The 24,726-nt window shown below is 38.2% G+C and overlaps 1 protein-coding gene and 1 long non-coding RNA gene across 2 annotated transcripts; both read right to left on the reverse strand.

Annotated features, from left to right (window-relative positions):
- Positions 1-4,538: 4,538 nt before the first annotated feature.
- LOC130432071 (uncharacterized) lies at positions 4,539-6,422 on the reverse strand. The gene is made up of 3 exons (XR_008908403.1): positions 6,279-6,422; positions 5,444-5,530; positions 4,539-5,322 (listed from the first exon to the last, which is right to left on the reverse strand). It is a non-coding gene; the product is annotated as an uncharacterized LOC130432071 (long non-coding RNA).
- A 15,831-nt stretch (positions 6,423-22,253) lies between these two features.
- Positions 22,254-24,569, reverse strand: rdh14a (retinol dehydrogenase 14a). Its single transcript, XM_056760283.1, has 2 exons — positions 24,213-24,569; positions 22,254-23,345 (listed from the first exon to the last, which is right to left on the reverse strand). Exons 1-2 carry the CDS (start codon positions 24,453-24,455, stop codon positions 22,728-22,730), a joined length of 861 nt encoding a protein of 286 aa, XP_056616261.1. The 5' UTR covers positions 24,456-24,569; the 3' UTR covers positions 22,254-22,727.
- Positions 24,570-24,726: the final 157 nt, after the last annotated feature.

Here is a 24,726-nt window from a genome sequence, read left to right on the forward strand (position 1 = left end):
ATTCCTTTACCTTTTGTTCTTCAGAGCCTTCGCTCATGACTACGAACAAAACGAATTCAACAAATTCTTCTTCTACATTGCCGGATCTACGACGTAGAGACCTTCCCCTGGGCGTCTCGGCGGTTCCGGAGGTAGTGGTCCAGGAGAGACACCCCCGGCTGAACCTTGCGCAGATGTCCGCTTTCTTGATACACCCATCTCGCAGGGTGGGTTGTTGGTAACACCGTCGACCCCTTTGACATCGGTTCCGGTTCCGGTTCCTGTGCCCCATATTAAAAGCCGACCATGATGAGGACAACAACACAGAGCCCTTCTCCAGTCCTTACAGGTTCATCTCATTTCTCTGAGCCTCGCATCCAGAGTCAGTGCACTGTATCGCAAGAACGGGAGAGAAGTCTCTTAAAGAGGCCACACATGTTTGTAACATACTGCAGCCCTTGGCAACATTAGTATTTTTATAAAGTTACATGTACTTTATTTTGATGCAGTTAGGCTTCCTAAAAATAACCAGTTGAGCTGCAGAATCACTACCTGTGTCACTACGAACACAGTTATTTTCAAAACAAAAAAAAAGCTGTTCGTCCACACCCGGTCAATGAAATTGAACTTCTTTGTGAACTCCCTGCTAGGATGAAGATTTTTAGAAACTCCAGTTTCAGTGTTATCATGAAGATTGTGAATCGGAGATTTGTCGTATGACTTTATCCTTTGGTTGACGTCAGATTCTAAGCTTCTGATTGGCTAACAAAGCTTTATGGTTAGAGTTGTATCACCACCTGTTGGTTTGGCATGCTCTTTACAGTGCTTCGTAGCGTTTTTGCGTTTTCGTGTGGACGCAATTTTTTTAAGCGAAGATGGAAAAACACTCAGTTTATAATTGGCCTTACATCTTAAAACCCTCTGCAGGTGTGGCCACGCTCTGCCTTTGTTTGTTCTATTACCTCAGAGGGAAAACTAAACTTGCACCTCATTTTGTATTTATTCCCAACCAAGCATTATAGCTCTGCATTTATCTTCAGGGGAAATTGTCTATGCAGTGCGCAAACAGCCGTGGGTTATTTGGATTGCCTTTTTATCAGGTTTGGAGGGTAATTTGGGTCAGAAAGAAAATTTAAAGATGCAATTACAGAACAAACCCTTTAGGTTTTTGTTTGGTTGTGGCCATAATTAACACAGATTTTTATGTAGTTCTGTCTGAATAGAGAAGCATTTTCTACCAACTCAACAACGAGACATTAAGGATCAGGTACAGTCTGTGGCTTTGTAACTTTTTTGTAGAATTCTGGCTAAATGGCTTTAAGTGATGAATGTGCTCGACAGCATAAAAATACATTTTCTTCACAAAATCTTTCTGTACTGTACACTATGAAGATACGAGGCTGTCAGTCACATTGCATTTGGGAATAAGTCTCTGTCAGCATTAAGCAAAATGTTTATCTCCATTCAAGCTGAACAACCTCTCATTTGTACAAAAAGGCCAGATGTAGACGAAGAACTGATGGTAATTGCCCGATAGTCTGATATAAAAACTACTAACATTGGGATTTGAACACTTTCAGCTGGTTGTTTACAAAAAGAAAAAAGAAATATCTTAAAAAAACCTCTAGCTGTGACATTTATTCAAACATGATGCCTTCTTTTAGTGACAGGGCATAGCATATGACAGTAATTGATATGCTTGTAGTTTGCAAGCATTTAAAGCACAAGTTGAGTCCATTTTTGAGAATATAATTTCTTTAGGTCTAATTGTTGTCTAGACTCTATATACTGTTTTATAGATTATGCCCATTTTGGTTTAGACTCGTCCATGATTCCTTATGCAGTATGATCTAACACACATCTTTAATTTTACTCACATACTTCTTTTTTATTATTAATTCATAATATTTATTCTTATCAATTAATTAGTCATTAGTATTTTTTGAAGTTAAAAAGTTGAAAGTCCAATTCATTTAACTATTTTTCAGGATTTAGGACATGCCAGGCAGAGACGAAAGGGCTCTATTAAACAAGATCTGATTTAAACAGAGGCCATTTTTCTCACAGAACTTCTTTGATTTTAACAAACCTCTTTTAATGATCCTCTTTTAAAGCTTTTCCCTATAGTGATTTAAATCAAGTCCAAAAACAAAACTGTAGCGTCACCTTTGAATGGCCATTGACTAACAAAGCAAGTTCATTAAAAGACTTTCATTCATTACACAAATGTGGTCCACCATAGATAAAGTACAAAGAGCTTCACATAAATAACATTAAGCCATTCATATTGTGATATGGTAAGCTACATTTTTGAGGATCAAACAATAAATTTTGTTATAAGTTGTTCAATGTCATTGCAAAGCAGCATACAGAGTTTGCCACGGATAGAGTTCTGATTTGAGATTTAACGTCACTGAGAAGCTTGGACATTTCGCACTGCTAAACTGCCTGCAAAGTACAGTATATTAAACCTGATTAAGTCATTAACCCAAGTACAGATGCGTTCTGAGACCCTCTTCGTCTCTAAAATCCCATAACCAGAAAAGTTTTATAAATCCATTGACCCTACAAAGTGTAGCATGTGATGGGTTTTAGATCAGATTTAACAGATTTCATTTCTAAGCTCTGCAATGTCAATTAGAGTGGCTTTTAGTGGCATAAGTGAACATTAGAAATAGTAAATGTGACACAAATGGCGCCTCTGTGCTACACAATGTGTGTGAGAGTGAGAGAAGGAGTGAGAAAGAAGGTTCAGTATTTTTTAACCTTATTAAGATTAGAGAGGTAATACGTGGCCAGAGGAGATAAATGGATTTAAACATAAAGTCAAAGTCCCCGTATTTCAAAAGTTCATTAAACCATCCATTAATAGTCCTAATTAACTTTGTAAAGACTGTGAGTTTTAGTAAGACATCACTTAACACTGTTATGTATTGGAGGTTTGATAATATTTAAAAAACATACATAATGTTCTCATATGTGACCCTGGATCACAAAACCAGTCTTAAGCACCGAAACATTTTTAGTAAAAGACAAAAATACAGTTTATTGGTCAGAATTATAGATTTTTCTTTTATGCCAAAAAGCATAAGGATATTAAGTAAAGATCATCTTCCATGAAGATATTTTTTAATTTCCTACATTAAATATATAAAACTTTATTTTTGTGAATGGATGGACTGCAGCAGTGGCCCTGATTAACAACTTCAAACGCATTTGTCTCAATATTTTGATATCTTTGCATTCTCAGATTCTTGAGTTTTAAACGGTTGTATTTCTGCCAGATATTGTCCTATTTTAACAACTCATAAATCAATAGAAACCTTATTTTTTCAGGTTTCAGATTATGTAATGATCTCAATCTCGAAAAATTGACCCAAGATTGGTTTTGTTGTCCAGGGTCACATATCTAATTTGTTTTCTCCAACAAAGTTGTTCTTACTAGAAAATCTACTTGAAACTGTTGTTTATAATGATCCATTCTTTATCGCTGTTGTCCTTCTGAAAAATTGTATTCTAAATATTTCGTGATTTTAATTTTTTCTCATAATTTATTATTATTAGGCACCCTTTATGTTTGTCACTGGGGTTTGCTAATATTTGACCCTTTAAAAGTTTCAAAAAGGGCTTGTCAACCCAATTAAAAAGTATGGTGTGTTTTCCATTTCCTGATAAAAATATTTGGAGATTCAAAGTTTTGGAATGACAGCAACATTATGAATGCCTTCATTGAATTAAGATATTTATGTCCCTTTTATAAAATTATATTACTGGTGTGCATCTCAAGATAAAAGACAGATCACACATTCATTTTTGTCTGGGACTACACTAAAACCTTGTCTGTGAAACAGGGCGTTAGTGTAGTAACTTCCCTTTTGCATTAAGAATTCATTTGAAAACTTTGTTGTTAACATTTGAATTAATGTGTAACCTTTCTTTGGAGCAACATTTTGATCTGTTTGTGCATCAAGCTTACACAAGGATCTGCTGAATAAGCTGTGACAGCCTGTGTGTGGAGTATCTGATGCAGGGCCTCTACAGTTACAGATTTGCTCAAGAGAAGCTTGAGTTGAGAACAGCGGGACGGATTGATTAGCCCTGCACTGCTTCTAATGAAACATTATAGATTTTCAATAGTTGGCTTGAAAAGTGTTTCAAGAACAATGGTTAAAATTAAGAGCCTGTCTTATTCTGTGGCTAAGTATCCATCATGTCTAAAGCACTGATGGATATATACACTTTATTGTGATGTCAGGTGACAACTCTTTTATATTTTGTATCTTCTGTTGCATGTTGAATTGCATGACTGAGTGTATGTAGACACCTGAACACCATGTTGGAACAAGACTGCAGGGATTGATTTTGGTTCAAGTTCTGGCTTTGAGGCAAGTCGAGGCCATTCAAGTTGCTTTACACTAGAATCACTAAACCATTTCATGATGGAGCGGAAAATGTATGCAGAGTTCTATTCAAGTATAGATATTACTCTCAATTTCGGAGATTACAGTCATATACACTCTAAAAAAAGGCTGGGTTAAAACAACCCAATTTGGGTTATTTTGGTAACCCAACATTGGGTCAAATATGGACAAACCCAGCGTTGGGTTATTTTAACCCAGCCAGTTGGGTTAAATCTTTGACCCAACATGCTGGGTTGTTTTATTTAAATCAACTTTTGCTTAAAAATTACATTGATGGTTTAAAACAAACCCGAAATGTTTAAAAATAATAATAACAAAATCACAGAGAAATACTCGAGGCATCAGTAAGAATCAATAGTTTTATTAAGGATCAAAATGCAAGACAAAAGGAATTCATAAAAACATGCAATATGTTATGCTCAATGAACAATAAAATGGCATATAAAACACTTTGATGAAATGTATGTTTATACATATTTAAAGAAAATTAATTTCAATAAATTACATTAGTTTAGATTTTAACATATACATTTAACAAGGTTATTAAAGTGGCACAAGTAAATATAAATAGTTAGACAACTTAACACTTCAAAACACTATAAAAAGTATTTTACTAAACCCTTGTTAATAGAACCGCATTTATATGTTAAAATATAAGTCTATGCACAAGTTTTCTATAAAAAAAGAAATAAACAAGCGTTATGGATGTGAAAAAGGGACACCGTAACTTTCCTCTTCATATAAACTCACAAAACATATTAAATAGTGTTAGTTCTTTCGGTTTCAGCACTGCTTAACCTAAAATATCCACGGAGCAGTCTTACTGAAGAGGATTCTTTTCCTGGGAGTTGTAGACAACAGTGTGGTGTGCACTTTTGGAAGTGGATGTCCAGCAGGAGGGTTTCTTTATCAATTTTTTCATCTATAAAGAGACAAGAAAAGAGACAAGAGAAGAATGTAAGGAAACTGGCCAACCCAGAGCACAATGGATTATAATAAGCATATAAAGAAGTACATTAACATTTTACCTAAATAATGTTTACCTTTAAGTCTGTTATGAAAACATCCAAGTTCCAGTTGACATTCTCTTGAATAGAATGATCCATTAATATTAGCTGTTATTCTGCAACCTGTCAGTGGGGGAAAAAAGAAGAGTGGGATATAGTACAGAAAGCGAAATACAGTCTGAAAAAATAATATTATAAACGTTAAAACAACCCTTCACTAATTCGACACACTCGGGAATAAGTATAAGTCTAAAAAGAGCAACAAATGTTCGTCTCATATACCCAAAATTAACTATATCGCATTGTTAACCACTAACGTTATAAGAGCCAGCGGCTATTCCCGAAGCAATGGCCGAGATAGAGCTGCTCTCCACGGAGACACGACCGCTGACAGCCTGAAGCTCACACCTCCGACAGCGTCTTAACAAAATCTCAAAGAGGCGTTATGTTTATATATAATTCACGTATTTGATTTCTTAACAACAAAATTCTCGTCTAAAAGACTCTTAAATCTAAGTTCCGTCACCGAACATTAGCGGTATTTATAAAAAAAAATGAGCTGGATGTTTGCTTTTGCCACGACGCTCTCGTGTCGACCTTAAACTAATATCAAGTTGCGTAAATTACTGAACTAAATTCCTCACACAAGTCACACATTTCAGAGGAAATGTTCACCAAAAAGGAAGTTTAAATGATTAAAAAGCTGTAAATTAGAACAACGTGGGCATAACGTTACAGACTAGCTATCCAAAGCTAACGAAGCTAGATTGTAACGTTACTTTCAAACCTAATGCGAACAGCCGAATTTTGCATACTTTTGCATTTTTTTGTACAGTTATAGTTTTATACATTAAAAACTCGTAAAACATACCTTTTATTCTCCGAATAACAACTTTCCGAGATGAAGTGGATCAAAATGCCCGCGAAGGTAAAGTTTGTCTGATGCGTAGAGGAGTGGGAGGGGTTTACTCTCTCAACTGTCACTCAATTGGACCAGACTGGTAACCCAGCGTTTGGGTTACTTAAAAAATGACCCAACACTAAGAAAATAACCCAACAAAATGACCCAACAGGCTCAACCCAGCTGTTGGGTTAAACAAATAACCCAGCATTTTTTAGAGTGTACGAATGAATTTGTATTTTGGTCATGAAATGCTCATTATGGATGATTCATTTTGGACACAATTCTTTAATGAAATTTGAAAAATATATATTTATTCATTTGTTCATTTATTGTGGTTTGTTATACGGTTTATAGATCCATTGAGGTTGGAACACTTAAGCCTATAGTCTGCACATCTGCCAAAATCAGCTGCTTCTTTCTTAACATCATTTGGTCACCAGGGTAACAAAACATGTGCAAATGGCCCCAATTTTTTATTTAAAAGGGCTGCCAGAACTTCAAGTACTCGAACAAGTACACATTCAACTCTTCTTCCTGTAAACAGCATCCTTTTACCACAGCGTATGATTTGGCCTTTTTAAAGAAATTTTATTATGAGTGAAGTTTCTAGTTTCATTAATCTCATGCAAAAAAGACTGTATGTTCAGACTGTTAAATCAAAACTTTGTCCTTCTGATGTCCCCTTTCTCCTGTTCCACTCTCTGTGTTTAAGAAAAGCAAAACCGTGTACAGTCTTGGTACAAGCCATCAACTCTGGCTTGGTCGATTTTGTTGTGAACGAGGAAGGAAGGACAGTTGGGTTGACCTGCTAATGAACCGAATTGACAGAGTGCTTTTACAAAAATGTTTTATAGGAAATTATTCTAAAAAACCCAAAAAGTTTTGCAGTCTTGCACATATTCTCAAGTGATAAATAGAAGAATAGGGTTTAAATCAAAGCTTAAATCCACGTTGAAGTTTATCAGATGCAAAGAGGTACTAAAACACGAAATATTTGACAACAATTTACCATTTGTTCAGCATTTTTTGAAAACGGTCACGATTAAACCTAATCCTTAAGATTTAGTTGGGTGTTCAGGTTATATCTGCGACTTGGAAAGTCTTATTGGGCCAGAATGAAACATGATTGTATTGATCTACTCCATGTCAAAGAATTCACCTTTGGTCAGGCTGCGTTACCGTCCCTCAGAGGTGTTCACCTCATGAGAATTGTCTGTTATCTCTGTGGAATGGCTGAGAATTATAGTTTGTTAGAAACACACTAAACAGCATCTGTTTTACTTTTTGCACAAGTCTGAATTCTTATTGAATTCTTAAGTGCCTGAGGAGATGACATTAAGATTTTCCTTGAAGATTTTTGTATGGCTGGATGATATTCTTGTGGACTGGCCAATTATCTTATCACCTGTAGGGCACTCACCTGTTAATCGTGTAATGAGTAATGATTTTAGTGGTGTAAAGAAATTTAAACTGTTATAATATGGAACCCTTAGGTAGGAGAGGAGTTTTAAATCATGATTTACGCCCAAATGCGATTTGATAAATCAATGATGAATTGAAGAAAGGGTCTGTCTTTTATAAACATATGTCGTCCTAAAACTGTCTAATCCATCCACATCCATCACTTCAATCCATCAGAATGCCAGTTTTTAAGCTTTAGTATTCTGTGATAGCACCAGCCTCCTGTCTGAGCCATGCCCACACTAAATCAGTTCTCAACCAGAGGATGTGGCACATAGGGGACCTCAAACAACTTTTAAGGTTTTAAACTTTTTAAAAAAAAATGTACTCAGCCTTGAGGTTAATAAAATGATTATTTACAATTGGTCGAATCTCTATTTCTTCCCTTTTTTTGATATTTGTCACCTTGAGATTGCAGTTACAGTAATGACCAGAGGGAGACAGATGTGATGAGTTGATACATCCTTGCAGATCTCAGCAAAAAGTCGCTGAGATTGTCGATATCTCAAAATAATGGCGGTGCATTATTCATGTGGAAACCTGCACGGTCATCAAAACACACGCGCGCTGTTTATTTTGCCTCCAATAAAAAAGACATTCACTGTCCCCTGCTCTTTTATCTCCTCCATCCCATCCTCGCTCTCCACTCCTTTGCCAAATTGAGAAGATGTAAAGATGATCGACTGCTGTTAATTTCATCGCGCGCAGGTCACGCGCAACTGCGCGCAGTAAATCTACTCGCGGACGTCCGGGAAATACAGCGCGCGATGTGCTCAGAAGTCGCTCAGATCGTTCCGGCTCGTGCTCAATCGGCAATGACGATCGGTGTCATGACTCAATCGACCTCTCCGCTGAAACGGGGCCCCGCCTGTCGCATGCGTTTAACGCACTTGACAGCAGTTACAACGCAGTTTGTCTAAAGTGTCGCTGCGTATTTCATCATCTTAATAACAGAAAGGACCTCTACCTTAAATTTATATCTAAATCAAGGCAGTTATGTTATGTCAGTTGGAAGAGATTACATTTTAATCATAAATTCGGAGGGACACATTTTTTAATGGTGTTCATGTTATGTCTACATCATACCAGTGTGTTTATTCTGATTATAATAATGCCCCACTTATTCTGGTGCAATAGATGACTAATTGAGATTAGAAAGGTGTCCTCTGTGTGATTATGCCATGACAGTATATTAAAATTGAAATGTAATATCACGATGGTGGGCGTCATGGACAATGACACACAAAGACATTGTAATACAGAAAATGGGTGACATTAAAGGTGTATGTGGGATGGTTTTCTTTGATTGATCTGTGAGTGTGTGTGTGTGTCACTGACCTTCACATCCAGAAGAGACTATAAGTATGTGTTTGTGTTTGCAGGACACGGTATAATGCACATTACTGCTGCACTCTAAAGATAAAAATTGCCCTTCTGCCCTGTTTGCATCACACTCTATGATTATCTGTCAGGTACGGGTGTGTTTTACATTGATCGAGGCTGACAGACCTTCCTTAATGGCCATTAGCTGTCATTACAGTGTACCCGGAACAGAGACTGGACTAGATTATGCTTTAATTCTGTGCTAAATGTAATATAAAAAACAACTAGTACCTTTAGCTATCCTGTTGCTTTGTGGTTAGAGCATGGTGATAGCTACACCAAGGTCATGGGTTCGATCCCAGGGATTGCACAGATACAAATGTATAACCAAATGCAATGTAAGTCGCTTTAGATAAAACGTCTGCCAAATGTAAATGTAATGTCAATGGATATTGTAGTTATTGGGACCTCTATAAAAGGTTAAAAGTAGTGATGAAATGTTCGGTGTGACTTTTAATGGATGCATAATTAAAGGAGAGGAATGAAGAAAAATTTTAGGGGAAAAAATGGAATAAAGAGAGTTAAATGAGGGAAATTGAGAAGAAGAGAGGTGAAGGACAGAAATGGAGGAGGTGAAAGGTGAATGGATCAGCTAAAGAGAAAGAATAGATAAAGGAGAGAACTGTTCATATGATGACTCTTTGAAGAAACAAAAAATCCAGATACTATATTTCTTTCTCCATTACTTAAAAAAAGAAAACCGCAAGGGATGAACATACACACTCAGCATTTGGAAAGACTATTGTGTCTCAGTGTATCTGTAATGTAATCATTAAATTGCATTTGATTATCCTGAACAGCATTGTTAGTCTCCTGCGAGTACACCATTTGAGTGTAATATATTCATGCTGTAGCATGAGCCCCAGAGCTACTTTAGGATGAGTTGATCTCTGTGGTGTGTTTTAGTTCTGAAAGGATTAACAGACATGCTGAGTCTACACTTTATGATATAGTGCAGGTGAATTACTCTGGCAGGCCGAATAGAGGCGTTTAACTTACTAAATCACAGAAAAAAACAAGAGAAAAGACTAGGGAAGGATGAACCACAATGGAAACCGATATTGGTGAATAATTCAGTGGAAGAAAGAAGGAAAAGTGGAGAGATGAAAAAGAGTAAAGTTAAAGAACAAAACTGCTTGGTAAGCCTTTTAAGGGAAAGTAAAAAACAGAAAAAAAAGTGTGTCATGGTCAACTTTTTTGTAATTTAAAAATGTAGGTATTGTAATGTAGTTTGCAATAATAAAACAACACAAAGCGTGCACGCGTGTGTGTGTGGAGAGAGGAACACACTGCAGTTATCAAGTTGCAAGATCAAATTGCAAGATGTGTTTTTGCTGATAGTGATAAATCAATTCTGTAGGGGACAAAAAACTGCACAGCGGAGTTCAGATTTATGTTCACAATTGTTCATTTTTCCTGCTTTATTAACAGGAAAGCTCATGTGGCAGCAGATCTGAATTCTGATAACCAGTAAATGTCAAATGTGATAATCCTTTAATATAGTTTAACTGAATCATCAATCTCACATGTATTCTCTTTGCCCTTCTGCCTTATGAGTGCACAGAAGAGTTTACGGGCTGGTTGTTGGTTTTGTATTAATGAATAACATGCATATTTATTTTTCCCACTGGGGTTGATTTCTGTATAGAAATTGACTAAAACTTTTAATTCAGTACAAAATGTTTAATATCAACGACACACTAAAAACACTATAGTTAATTCTGTTGGTTTTAAACAAGGATCACATTTTATATACTTTAAATGTCCCATACAGCTGCAGCAGGTCTCTTCGGTATCAGTGTCTGTGAGGGGTGATGGAATGATAGAATGAACTCATGAGCCCTTCTAGAAAATGCTGATTTGATAGAAATGGCTTCATCCATCTTGCATTAGGGATCACCATTTCTGGATTAAGAATGAGTGGGCAATGTGCCATGCTGAACTTAATAACTCTTGAGTGCTTGGCAAGGCAGAAGAAAGCATTGTTTTTGCTCCAATAAGAGTGTGGTGTGATCTGAGAACCATGGGGGGAAACATTGATAGTTGCAAATGAGGAAAAGCAAGATTAGGCATGTTTGTGGTCATCGAAAACATGAGAAGCGTAAATTCAGTCAAGTGTAATGAAAAGAGTGTCGTGTTTAACAAAAAATTAGGATAGATTTACGTCTTTTTGAAAATGTTTGTGTCAGAAGCTGTTCTTAATTATAAATTATAGGCCACATGCAAGCATATGCAGAATGTTCCTTCGAACATGGATATGAATAAAGTTGACATACTGTATGACCAAAGTATCATAAATGTCCACTAGATGACAGTAAAGTGCTTTTAAACAGGACAGAGGAGACACATCAGAAGTCTGCATCACTCAGAAAGCAACATTATCGATGTTCTCATCATTGTACTGTTATCCTGCAGTGAGGAACAAAATGTATTAGACCTATACCATTTGGCTCATAATGAGATTATATAAAGAAAATTGCTAAAATGTGTTACAAAACTCTTTTCTGACTTTGTCTGATAATGCAGACTTTCCATCGAATCCTACAAAGATTGTGCTAAAATACACCACTCTGTCTGATAATGGATTTCTCAGACAGGCTCAGAACATCTCCAGTTTTAAAATGACAGAAATATAGAAAAATATTTAAATATATCATAGTGGCAAAAACTACGCAAAGTGGTTATTCCACATGCATAGCAAGGATTCATGAAATAAAGTAAATATAGTGATATTTAGGCTATATAATGCGGTCAGCCGTTTTTATATGGGGGTATTTTATAAAGGCTTAGAACTCTGCTCAACCAAACAGATCATAGGAACAGAACTGACCTTTTTTTAATTACTATTATATTATATATTACTATATTTATACAGTAGGCCTGTGAGTGTGTTTGTGTGTGTATGTGTATTGTACAGTAATGGGAAGAGTTCTATTTAGCTCCATGTGTTGTGAATTTAAATGTTTGGCAGTGAAAAAGTGTAGCAAACGATTGTCCAAATTTTCAAGCTTAGAAATGGAAAATAAATCAGACACGAAAAGGGAGGAAGAAAGATGGAGACTGATAGACAATCAGCTGGTGTGAACTTATTTTTTTAAACTGATAATAACAAAATAAACACAGCATTTGGCCAACAGGGAACATACTGAAAATGTATTAGTGATGTATTTGCATGAATGGGAGCGCTTACTTAAAAAATAACACTTTGGCTGAACTTGATTCAATCATTGAGAATGGTTCCACACGTTTAAATCAAATTCTTTACGTAAAATGTACATGTAAATTCTTCTGAAATGAATCTAAATTAATTGACCAATCTAAAAAAATGTCTAAACTGATTTGATCTGTGGTTAACTATCTAGCAACTTTACACACAAACCAAGCATACTATACATAACTTTTATGAAACAGCTGATAGAACCATTTGAATGTACAGTAATGCCTTCTGACCAAAATAACGTATAAGATTTTGATGAGCCTGTTCTCACAGAGAAATGCTTTAGAGTCCTTTACTCTCATTATCCAGTCCTGAAGTATGCAATGCATTCTAGAATCACTTAGCCCAAACTCCATCATAACTTGACTGAACATGTTGAGTCAAAGTTGAAAATTAAATTTGACGTCTGTTGGGTATACACTACAGTAATTGTATGTGTATGTACATAGACATACATATAGCATGTGTTTTCAACTTGTTGTGCGTGTTCTTTCCTATTGCAAGACAGAACCAGACAACACCATTAAACCAAGTTTGTCAAAGAAGTGTCAGAATGTGTTTAGATTCGGTGTGTTTACATTAATTAAATGTAAGTGTGTGTATTTTTCAGTTCACTTTTGCAGGTGCACTGGTCCAAATCCAGGTCATTAGACTAGTCTGTTCTTTTACAGCCACTTTAATGCTAATACTCTTGGCTCTGTGCCCATTTCGACTTGTTTAGATAGACAGGAATCATGTTTATACTGGTGCAGGAACACATCCTCTTGATGTAATGTGAATATTTACCATGACATCAGAGACTGTTAAACTGATGTCAAACCATTAGACATGGCATTACGGCCAAGTCCAAATTCAGACTCATTCTGTTCTTTATTAGACCACATATTTACTCGACAACACGCCAAGACCCTTTTTTTGGTCTTGTTCTTGTCATAAACAAATAATCAGAATTCTCTGGCACGTCTTTGAGTGATGATTACATGGAAAAAATGAGCTGTTTCTTTCCATCTGCACGATCTGATTTTCATTCCTCGGGCAGAAACAAGTTTTTTCCCTATAATCCCCCAGGCTTCACTTAAGAGGTGTTCTGTGTTTTTACTGTCAGCTGTGTGTGCATGAATTGTGTTATCTGTTTTAATAGGTCTTGGTTATAAACAGGCCCAGACATCTTTTTTTTACTTTGAATTTTTATGTGTCGATTTTCGGTGTTGATAAAATGTGTTAGCTATAATTTCACTTCAGTTGGTGTCCAAAACATTGTCATAATAAATGCATGTCCCATAAATGTTTATTGTTTTAAGACATTAAGGATCCTTCTTGATGTTCTTTTTCATAATTGTTTCTCATCATCTGATTTTGATTCTGATGCACAACATATTATCAAAGCATATTTATTTTATTTTCTCCACCTGTTCTTCCCACATTCATTATCTTATCTTATTTATTTCAAACCTAAATCATAAATGCCACACCCTCCCCTATACCCTTTTCCTCTCATATTCGTTTTACCATTCAGCTGTAATTTTTTTCTTACCTTTAGAGGGCGCCCCATGCCTAGCTATAATGAGAGTCAAAGCATGTATGTGCTATACATTTGCTCTCAAGAAATCAAATAGGCCTCAGCTGCTCCCTTCTGCTTCTACCGTAATCACAACGCCACAGTCTGTCACGCTGCTTGCACAGAGGTCAGGTCATCAGGTGTCCCGGCTCTCTCCGAGAGCTGCGAGGGGCAAAGGTCAGAGTCGCAGGTGGGAGGTCAGCCTGCTGCCCGACACTGTGCCCACCCTCTGCTATGTAAACTGGAAACATCTGCAGGAGACAACAGAGGAGCGTTACAGGGAGAGAAGGAAAAAGAACATGACATAAATCTTTAAAGATAAGCAAACCAGAGGAGAGGTACCTCTAGTCTCTCCACTCGTTTTCTAAGTGGTTTGTGACCTCATTGACTTCGGCTGCAGTGGGATCCATTGTGTTTTTATAGGAAAGGTGCTTGCCTTGAACTCAGGTGTCTGTGATTTAGGATACACAGTTGTCAATAAGAATGATTTTGAGGATTAAACACAGTGATTGCAGGTAAAAAATAACTTAAGACCGATAACAGTGTATTTATTCAGATGTTGACGGATTGTATCAATAAATTACTTTTGGTCTGTAGTATCTTGTAGCTTTACAGGATAATTAAGGTTATGTTCAGCGTAGATTTATTCAAGATTTCAGGTGGTTCGCATTTGAGTTTGGATTCATTGTTCAGTGCCATGACTCTTCTATGTTTACTTTGTTATTTCAAGATTTGTGTGTATATTTATATGCATGGAATGAATAGAAAGTGAGTCCCCAGGAACTTTAAACCTGTTTTAAACGCATCATATAAACTTAATTCCAATACTATTACAACACATGCTTTTTAGTTATAATACTTTGTTACGCGCTATACTGTTAAAAGAAGTAATATGAAGAATGAGAAAGTGTGTTCTGACTTACATAAACCACAAGGACAAAGAAAAAACTATTAGTTAAACGTTTAAAGCGATCACCCCTCCCACCCTACATGTCTGGCTCCTGTGATGTATGGAGTCCTGGCTCCTTTGTGGAGTGTTCTGGGGACAGAGACACTAAGCAGGCTGCTCTGGTTTAGTGAAGTCAGGCCCCCTGACAGACTCAATCTGACTGCGAATAACAATAAATAGCATTTCGATGATGCTCAGTGTGACAGAGAGGATGAAACTATTATTGATAAATAAGCAGCGAGTGCATCTCTGTTTGAAACAGCGAGACCTGCAGCTAACAGCTGTGTCCTGCTCCCTGAGAGGCAGCAGAACCTAATTATCCTGTGGTTTTAGTGTACAGCAGATACAGACAGACAGTATTCCAGCGCTTGTTTCTGCTGATGTCAGGGATCAAAGACATCCCCCCCAAACACACACACACATTCCCCCATCCTGCTGTTCTCAGAACCTCTGCGTCCCATCATAAGTGACTCTGATGGCATCTGGTCTGTTGTTCTGTTCCCAGAGGGCTCTTGTGTGTTTTCTGCTTTCTGTTTGCTTCAGCTGATTAATTCCAGTGATCATTGAAGGAGACTCGTTCTCTCTTCTGGGGTTCCTTAGAACATTAGACTATCAGAACACATCAGAACGGTGAGAGGACCCTACAGCAGGCAGATGAAGATTAATGAGTGTTGATGTTTCTGGAGAGTGCAGAAGACACAGCATATGATGTTTTTCAGAATGCACGCATGCACATATATGTTCTTTTAAAGAAAAATAGAAGTAGTGAATGAATGGGGAAGAATGATTTATCGAAAAGTAACAAGTTTTATAAAAAGCACTGAACACACATGACTCAACAGATTTCCATGTCGGTTAGGTATTGATCATAATATTAGCATAAATTTACAAAGCACAAAAATACAAATTTAAAGATATACAAGTATTTTAATTTATATATTTAACTAAATTATAAGCAGTTTTTGATAGTTTATTTTGCTTTTGAGAGCCATGATGGATTTCTTTGACTGTGCTCGTCTCAGTGCATTCTGGGATTGAGTTCGTTTTTTTAGGTTTCATGTTAATATTTTAGCATTTTCATATGTGCTTAGGTAATTTTAGTATTTATAAAAAAATATGTTGCCGTATAATAAAAAAAAACATCCGTTTCAGTTTTAGTTTATTTATATTTTTTATTCATTTATTTAAGTGTCTCAACTTGTCCCAAACTTATTTCAGTTTATTAGTGAGGCATCATTTCATTTTTTTGGTTTAAAGCAATAGTTCATCCTAGAATTCAAATTTGTTGTTTATTTACTCAGGCCATCCAAGATGTAGGTGACATTTTAGAGTAGAACAATATAGAAGATTTTTTATAAATCCGCAGACCTCTCTGCATCATGTAATGGATGTGAATGGGGTCCATGAGTTCTACAAGCACATATATTCAACAGAAGCATGATCCCAGCGATTCCTGATCAAATATTTTGAATCGAAATGATGTTATTTGCAACAAACTGGATGTCATTTATAAAATTATAAGGAGTTTTCAACAGCTTCTGCCGAACCTCCTGATCGCACTTCATGTCGCATGATTGACGTATGCACAATCTCAAAAAGTGAATGGACACCTGTTTGTTTACAACGTAGAGGGTGGACAAGTACAGATCTTAAAAGTCATCATTAAGGCGACATGAAGCGATCAGGACGTTTGATATCGCATTAAGGTTTTCATATGATATTTGGGTTATATTTAATTGAATTACAATGAACAGAAATGCTTAAACTTTTATTTTTAAAGTTATATTTTAGAGTTTTAGAGTACTTTTAAAGTTCCCGTGAACCGGAAGTTGCAATCATTTTCACTTCCTTAAAACAGAATTTCGAATCAGAAAAGTGCTTGCGTGCATCCCCGTGTGACAAGTGTGTGTGTTTGGGGCAGAAAGCGCACATGTGAATTTGTTTCTGCGTGCATCTGTAGGATGGGAAGCTGATCTGAGCTTTAGCGCTCCTATCACTCAGCAAGAGGTCCACTTTAACCCTCCCTGTTATTAATGGCCACCCAACACTGAGCTGCAATAAGCACATGAGAAACGGCAGAGAGAAGTAATTTGTTGCGAACAAGGCCAAAGGTTGAGGAGTTCAGACGGGAGAATCTTCTGGGCGCTCCGGAGAGAGATGGTGGACAAGAGGAGGACAGGGGGCCAAACCAAACATGCTTGGCTGTCTCTCTCTCTCGCTCTGCTCGTGGTGGATCTGGCATACGGCCAGTCAACATTAAGTGAGATGATGACAGACAGAGATAAATAACCCGCATATTAATCATAAAGAGAAACAGAGAGAGGCCAAATGAGTGAGTAGAGAAAGAGTGGTAAAGCAAGGAAAGGTGTGAATGACGGAAATGGGAGAGATTCTTCTGGAATAACGAAGATCTGGTCCATCTAGGAAAACAGAAGCTGGAATAATCATAACAAATGACCCCTGTTTACAAAAACACCTGAGTTTGGTTCACAATGCAGCATTGGAACTCAACGAAGAAGCCGAGACCACCCACAGTTGCACAATTGCTGGTATTTGGGAGCATTTCCTCAAACCTGCTACCAATTTTGCTCCTAATCTGCGGCTCTGGCCACCTCTGGCTTTTCTGATGGGGTAATTCATGATTTCAGTGGAACGTGGATTCTGTCTGGCAGTATGCAACAGCTCACAGTATGTTGAACCGCAAGCAGGGAGTTGCTTTTAGATATTGCTCCTTTTCAGAGATTCTGCGGTTTTCAAAGGAGACTGTTGGTCTATGAGTCTATTATTGAACAGTTATTTTGAGATGCTGAATTTCAATATTGGTACAATTCTGGTTCCAAAATATATAAAAATATATATTAATAAATTAGGGGATTCCTGGCTGCATCGATCTGAAAATCCCCCAACCCACCTGGATATGTTGCCTGCCCTTCATGCGCCTTCACTGTATTGTACTGGATGTTGAAAGTGTAAATATATTTTAATAACAAGTATAAATTAGTGAAACCGCCAACAACCAACAAATTTATTTTTAAAATATGAATTCAATGCAATGGCAGTACATTATGCCTGAAAATATGCTTTTTGGGGCTGCTCTACAATATATCTTGATTTTGATACCCGGCCCACATGTTGACCGGGCCACCGGAAAAGTCTTGGTGCTCTCTACAGCCAGTCCATCTCTTCTGTTATCTGTTCTTCAATCGTGGTCATGCACTCAACCAAAACCACGTACAAAACCCTAAATTAATTCTTTCTTCCTCATGGCCTGCTAAGCACATCTCAGACTTAGATTTAAAACTAAAGTTGTGCTTGTATTGGAGGCGTTGTGTGTTTTTGCTCTTAGACGAGCACTTGGACAAGAACCATCCCATCATTTCTATCTACACCAATGATGAGGATTTGTAAATCATGATAAAATGATTTACAAAATGAGAGTTTTTATTAATGGCTTTCATCTCACTTAAAACACTTTGTAGTAGAGTAGGCGGGGCGAGACCGTGGTTCCTTTTATTGAGTCTTATTACATTGGTGCCGAATCCCGGGAGGAAGGAGAGACATGCTGTCGGAGAGCCCTCGTTGCTGAGGGGCATCGCGGTGCTGAGGAGTTCGTGCAGTGTGGACGAAGGCCGTCCGCCAGTGGCTGCCCGAGGCGGTGGTTCTGGAGCGAGGATTCGGCTAGGACGGAGAGCTCGCTGCCATGCTTCTGGGCCAAGGTGGGGTGGCGGCCGTCCAAGAGGGATCGGAGGAGTCAGCGCCGTTGGCCGTGAGCCGGAATCCTGCTGCCAACAGCCATGTTGGTGAGGAGCAGGAAACGGCGGACTGACTCGCTGCCGATGCCCTCACACAGAGGAGCCATCGCCAACCGCCAGGAGGCGGAGAAGGATCGGGCCGTCCACCGGACGTCCAGCACCACCGCATAGCACCGCGAGGAAGAGCCTCTCGGCTGGTTGAGGAACGAGCGGCAGCATGTCGGGGAACCAGACTATTTTTTTTCCTCTCTCCCCTCTCTCTTTCCGGTCGCTCCGAGGGCTCCCGTCTCCGTAGTCTCGTCTCGTCGCTGCATACCCCCCACCCCACCCCCCCCCCCCAAGGGAGGGGGAGGGAGCTTGCACAGTCGCGGGGGTACCCCCCGGCCTGTGAGGGGTGATGGGGGTATGTAGTAGAGTAGGCGGGGCGAGACCGTGGTTCGAGTAATTATGATTTAGCACCAGCTGTGCGCACACCGGGCTCGAATCACGTAGGAGATAGGGAGCATATAAAAGGAACGAGCGACCGGACCGTCGAAGAGAGAGGACCGGGCCCGAACTTGTGTTATGTTTGTATTTATATTTATGTTCATGTTTTGTTCGCCGGCGGTCGTCCGTGAGGGGCCGCCGGCTGTTATATTACTTTATTAAATGTTTTGAATGTTTGCCGGTTCCCGACTCTTCCTTCCTTTTAATGAATTGTTCTACACACTTGATAGATCGTTTTAAAGATTTTACTGTAAAATGATTTGATCTACACCATTCCCTCACACATGCTCTCAGATTAGAAGTCATACATATCAACATATCTTCTTTTGCGTTCTGCAGAAGAAAGTCGTGCATGTTTGAAACGTCAAAAAAGATTTTGAGTTTTGGGGTGAACTATCCGTTTAAAGGGCTATTCAAAGTTACCTAAAGAGTTAAGAAGGGCACAAAAATAATGATTGAGTAAACTATCCATTTGTGTGTCTAGGACAATAGTAAAGCAATAAATCAAGTCTTTTCAACTTTTATGTAGTAGATTCATTTGAGTGTGTTTATGTTTTTGATCAACATTTTAGGCGAAGGACCATTCATATACATTAAAGTATTCAACAAAACTGAAGTATCAGAATTCTGCGATCTTCGAATCTGTTGCATGACAATATATCAGCAGGCTAAAGCCAAACAGTTCACCTTGTTCAGGAGCTGCCTTTAAAATAATGTTGTTGAAACTCAGCTGCCTCCTAAGGGACCATTTGACCCTTACATTGTTCTTATGTTGAGCAACTCTTGGATTTACCAGTCTGGTTAACATGTAGATAAATACACACTCAGGTCCCAGGAAACCGTCCAGAACGCGCTGCCAGCACAATCTGTGATTTGTCTATGAAAGTCTTCGGTTATCAGCTTAAATTTGGCAACATTCATTTTCATACTTCGGGAAATCTACACATTTCCCATGAAGAGATTTACACCTCAAGAATCATTTCCATGTGTGAATGTGATGGAATAATGCAGAAAAATGCTGAAATGTTTTCCTTATCCTGCTACAGACCAAAATATTTCTTCAAACCCGAAGAAAACTCGTTTTGTTTTGAAGAGTGTGTCAAAACAGAGAGCTCCACCTCAGGGGAAAGACTTCACCGTAGCCCTGTACACACACAACCCACGGCCGGGTCACTACTCCAGAAGACCAAGCAATCAATCAAATTACCTGCTAAAATAAAGAATAATAAATAAATTGAAAAGATGTTTTTGTTTCGTGCACACGCAGCTTCTGTGCCAGCAGATCTCTGTTTGTTCTCCTGAAAGTGATTTCGCTAAAGTTTTGAAACCTCTTGTTAAAGTTCACCCCAAAATAAAGATTATATCGTCATTTACTCACCCTCTAGTCGTTTCAAACCTGTATGACTTTTTTCAGCACACGAAAGAAGATATTTAGAAGAATGTTAACTGGCCCCCATTCACTTGCACTGGTTTTGTGTCTATACAATAGAAGTGAATGGGTACAAGTGTGGTTCGGTTACAAACTTTCTTCAAAACATCTTCCTTTGTGTTCTGGAAAAGAAAGAAGGTCATGAAGGTTTGATAATGACAAGAGGGCGAGTAAATGATGGCAAGATTTATATTTTTGAGTGAACTATCACTTTAAGTGTCTCTGAAACTTCTCTGAGAACGTTTCAGGCTGGCCTGAAAAACAAAGGTTACAGGTTTGATCTGAGATTGGGGTTAACCTGACAGGGTAATAACCATAATAATTTATTTTTTTAATTATCATCGCACCCCAGGTAAGGTCTTATTCCCAGGTTTCCAAGCAGTCAGTATTGTTGGCATTATAGTTTCTTAGGATGCCTTTTAGCCACATTCTTCATCCATTGTTTGAAATAGATCACATTTAGCATCGTCATTCATTTTATATACAGTATATATATATATATTGTTCATATCAGATTAAAATAAGTTTTCATTTGAGATATGCTGTGTGAACAGGTGAGAACTGGACAAAAGAAATTCCACATGATAGTTTGAAAATGATAATCTAGAGGTTCTGATGCCTCATCATGCACAGAATCAATCAGTAAAACATCTTTTTACTATGAGAAATTAACGTGTACATATCTCCCCTGTCACAGAAAACAAACACGAAGGATAATAAACGAGAGGGGAGTTCTGTGTTTGACTTGGATGTGATGTCTAGCAAAAATGGTGGGAAATGATGCTGGTTGCTGGTTTGCACTCACAACTGAGGTGAGGTGAGCAAAGCCACACAACAGGAAAAATGCTTCACATCATGCCAAACCACAAGATAAGATACAAGGGGCTTTACGGTGCATTCCAAAACCTATACGGCTCTTCTCCCTGATGTAGGAAAAAATAGGATGAAATAGAAAAAACATGATTATAATCAAAGCTTCACTTGTTTGGCAGCTTGGCACACTGTTGCTGATGTGGCACCGTTTCTAAACGCGTCATTAAAGCCATTAACTTTAGTAATTTCCCCAATTTTCTTTATTTCAAATACAAACAGTCTCCAGTTTCTACGGCCAAGCGCTCAGAGACCTCCCGTTTCACGGGGAGCTATCAGATGAATCTCATGGGCTTTTTGGCCAATCGGAACATTCTCTAAATGATCCCGAAAAAGTCCTAATGGCAAACACAGGTGGGAAAAGCATTAGGAGCCCGTCAAGACTGCAACCATTCTCACAGAGACAGCTAAGGAAAAACATTCAATGCAATCATGAGAGACAAGTTGTGAGGGAAGTGTGTACTTTCTTTGTATGTGGGTCTTCTAGATGGCAAGTAGTTGAATTAAAGTGTAACAACTCCTAGAACGGTTAATTAGACGGTAAGTGAACTGAAAGCAGAGCGGGTTATTGCTCTAATTCCAAAATTATTTTGCTAATGAGCCCCTCAGTAACAACCATCAGACTATTTTTCAATTATATAACCGGTGCTTTGCTCTAGTTAAACTATGTATTTATAGGACCAAGAAGGCTCCTAAAAGCATTTCTGTTTTCCCAGAAAAACAAACAAATCTAAAAGGTACAGAGCAGATTACGGTGATTACAAGAATTAACAATGTTTAACAGGAAAGCAGATGGAGCTCGAAATAATACTGTCAAATACGACACAAAGGTTTGGTATTCAATTTTTTATTTTGTCATGGGTAAACTGTTAACTGTGCACACAACAACAACAAATTTAGGTTATAAGCTTTTTGAGTGAAAGTAACTCAATTAAATTGAGCTATTACTCTAAAGATAAAAAGCAAAGCAAAAAGACTTAAATATTTGAAATGTATACTGTAACTTTGCTACAGTGCTTTAAGGCATCTTAAGGAACAAATGCAAATCACACTGTACTATTATTATTTAAAAAGTGTATTATTATGGCAAAAACAAGCTCCCTCTTGTGGTTGTTAGGTTAAGTACATGTTGCTTGTGTTGAATAGACCACTCTTCCCAAAACACTTGATGGCAAAATGTAAAAAAGGCTATTTTATTATTTTGTATTTTGATAGCACTATCAACAATGCGAAATAGTTGTAGTTCTTTAAGATGGAGAGGAGTAGCGTCCATTAGTAAGTGACTACCGTTAGACTAATGCTTAAATCCTTTCAGTCTGCGAGACCCACCATCACTTCACTAATGTCCCACAGTTTCTTGGCCACCTCCTCATCTTTGGCCTTCTCCATCAGTTGCTCCTCCTGGCAGTTAGCAAAGCACTTCCCTTTAACACCCTCCACGTCTGGTGAGCAGGCCAGGTAGACAGAAGTCTCCGCTCCCTGCTCTGGGGACTTGAAGAAAGCCCAGGAAAGCAGATTAAACAGAGGCTTCACCAGCAGAGGGATGTAGGCATGCCTGCCGAGGTTAGTTCTCACAATCCCAGGGGTCAGAGCGTTTACAGTCACCCCTGTTTCTTCTAGTTTGTGGGAGAGCTCCAGCGTGAAGAGGAGATTGGCTAGCTTACTCCGCGAATAAGCGAAAGCTTTGTCGTAGCTCTGCTCACTGTTAAGGTCATCAAAGTTAATATCACTATATTTGTAGAGCTTTGAGGACACCACTATGATGCGGCTTGGGGCGGAGCGTTTGAGGAGGTCCAACAGGAGGTTAGTGAGCAAGAAGTGGCCGAGATGATTGACACCAAACTGCATCTCATAACCATCTTCTGTTTTGGTGTAAGGGCACTGGTAGATTCCAGCATTGTTGATCAGGACATCAAGTCTGTGCTCTTCCTGTTTGAGAAATAACAGAAGTGTAATGATTAATATTACAGAGAAAGATAGAAAGAGTTTTTTTCATGTGCACTGTGCAGCAATATCAGTGGAATGATAAGATTAAACAACGTTGCCCTAAGTATCTCTGAAACGGCATACAGTGTTAATTTAATTATTAAATGATAAAAAATATTTGGAAGATTTGTTATTTTTTAAACAACATTGGTCATCTGAGGAAGAACTACCGACGGACATTAATCATGGTTTTACTATGGTAACAATAACTATATCATTTTTTTGTAAAACCACGGTAACCACGAATTCACCCTATTTAACGTGACATTTGTTGTAAAATTATGTTAATACACATGGCAATTAATTCATAGTTACTTATTTTACTATAATTAAACCACTGTGATTTGTATAACAAAACTAAGCATCAGTGCATGGCTGTAGGCCTTACATGGTTTTTAGTTACAAACTTTATATAAGCACGTTATTTGCATTTTTTTTACTACTTTAGGCGTATGATGACAATGATTTTGATGAAAGAATTTGTTGGGAATATAATATATTCAGTCTCCTGGTATGTACATTTAAAGCTAGTAGCACAAAGCTTTGTTTCCCCGCACCGTAGTTCAGTTATTTCCATGCCTCTCTTCCCACACCTATCACCAGCATTTAATGAAGTTCGAGAGAGCGCACATTCAGGTAATGTTGGACCTAGTGGCTTTCTCCCACCCTTCATTGATGTTCATCTGACCTCTAGTTGTAAACAGGTAACGTTACCTCGTACTATAAAACGTGTAATCTATTACATTGGTTTAGTTGTCTAATATGATCAACTGAGCACTGGTTGGATGTAGCAGCCCCACAGTAAAATACCTTGATAATCTCTTCGCAAAAGCTACGAACAGATTTAAGCGATGCCAGGTCCAAGAGTTTGATCACGAGCTCCCCGCGGTCAGGCCCGGCCTCCTGCTGGATCTCCTGGGCTGCTTTCTCTGCGCGATCTCGGTCTCTACATGCCATGATCACCCGGCCCTGACGTCGCAGCAGCTCCGTGGCCGTGGCTTTGCCAATGCCACAGTTTGCCCCCGTGACGATAATAGTCTTGCCAAGCAACATGTCGACGCTTTTGTCAAACTGTATGTGAAAGGGAATGCTTCACTACCGAGTCCATCTACAACGAGTTCGCGAACAGGTTTGTAGTTGTAAACATTCGTCAGTGTGGAGGTGATTAAAAACTACACTACCCATAGGCGCATTGCGGCGATTTAAACGCATGCGCACTGAGCTTTGTGGTCGCAAACGTTTCTTTTTCCTTTTTTCTGTGTATATTATTTTGTTATGTGTATTGCATTGATACATATAAATCGATATCTTCATTAAAGAGCCC

Source organism: Triplophysa dalaica, chromosome 11, assembly GCF_015846415.1.
Source record: "Triplophysa dalaica isolate WHDGS20190420 chromosome 11, ASM1584641v1, whole genome shotgun sequence".
Lineage (NCBI taxonomy): Eukaryota > Metazoa > Chordata > Actinopteri > Cypriniformes > Nemacheilidae > Triplophysa > Triplophysa dalaica.

What these genes read in the sequence shown, in the direction of transcription:
- rdh14a (XM_056760283.1), bottom strand. Translation starts at nt 24,455, where the DNA reads ATGTTGCTTGGCAAGACTATTATCGTCACGGGGGCAAACTGTGGCATT. An exon ending in TTTGCGAAGAGATTATCAAG is followed by an intron (nt 23,346 to 24,212) that starts GTATTTTACTGT and finishes TTTCTCAAACAG; the next exon opens with GAAGAGCACAGACTTGATGT.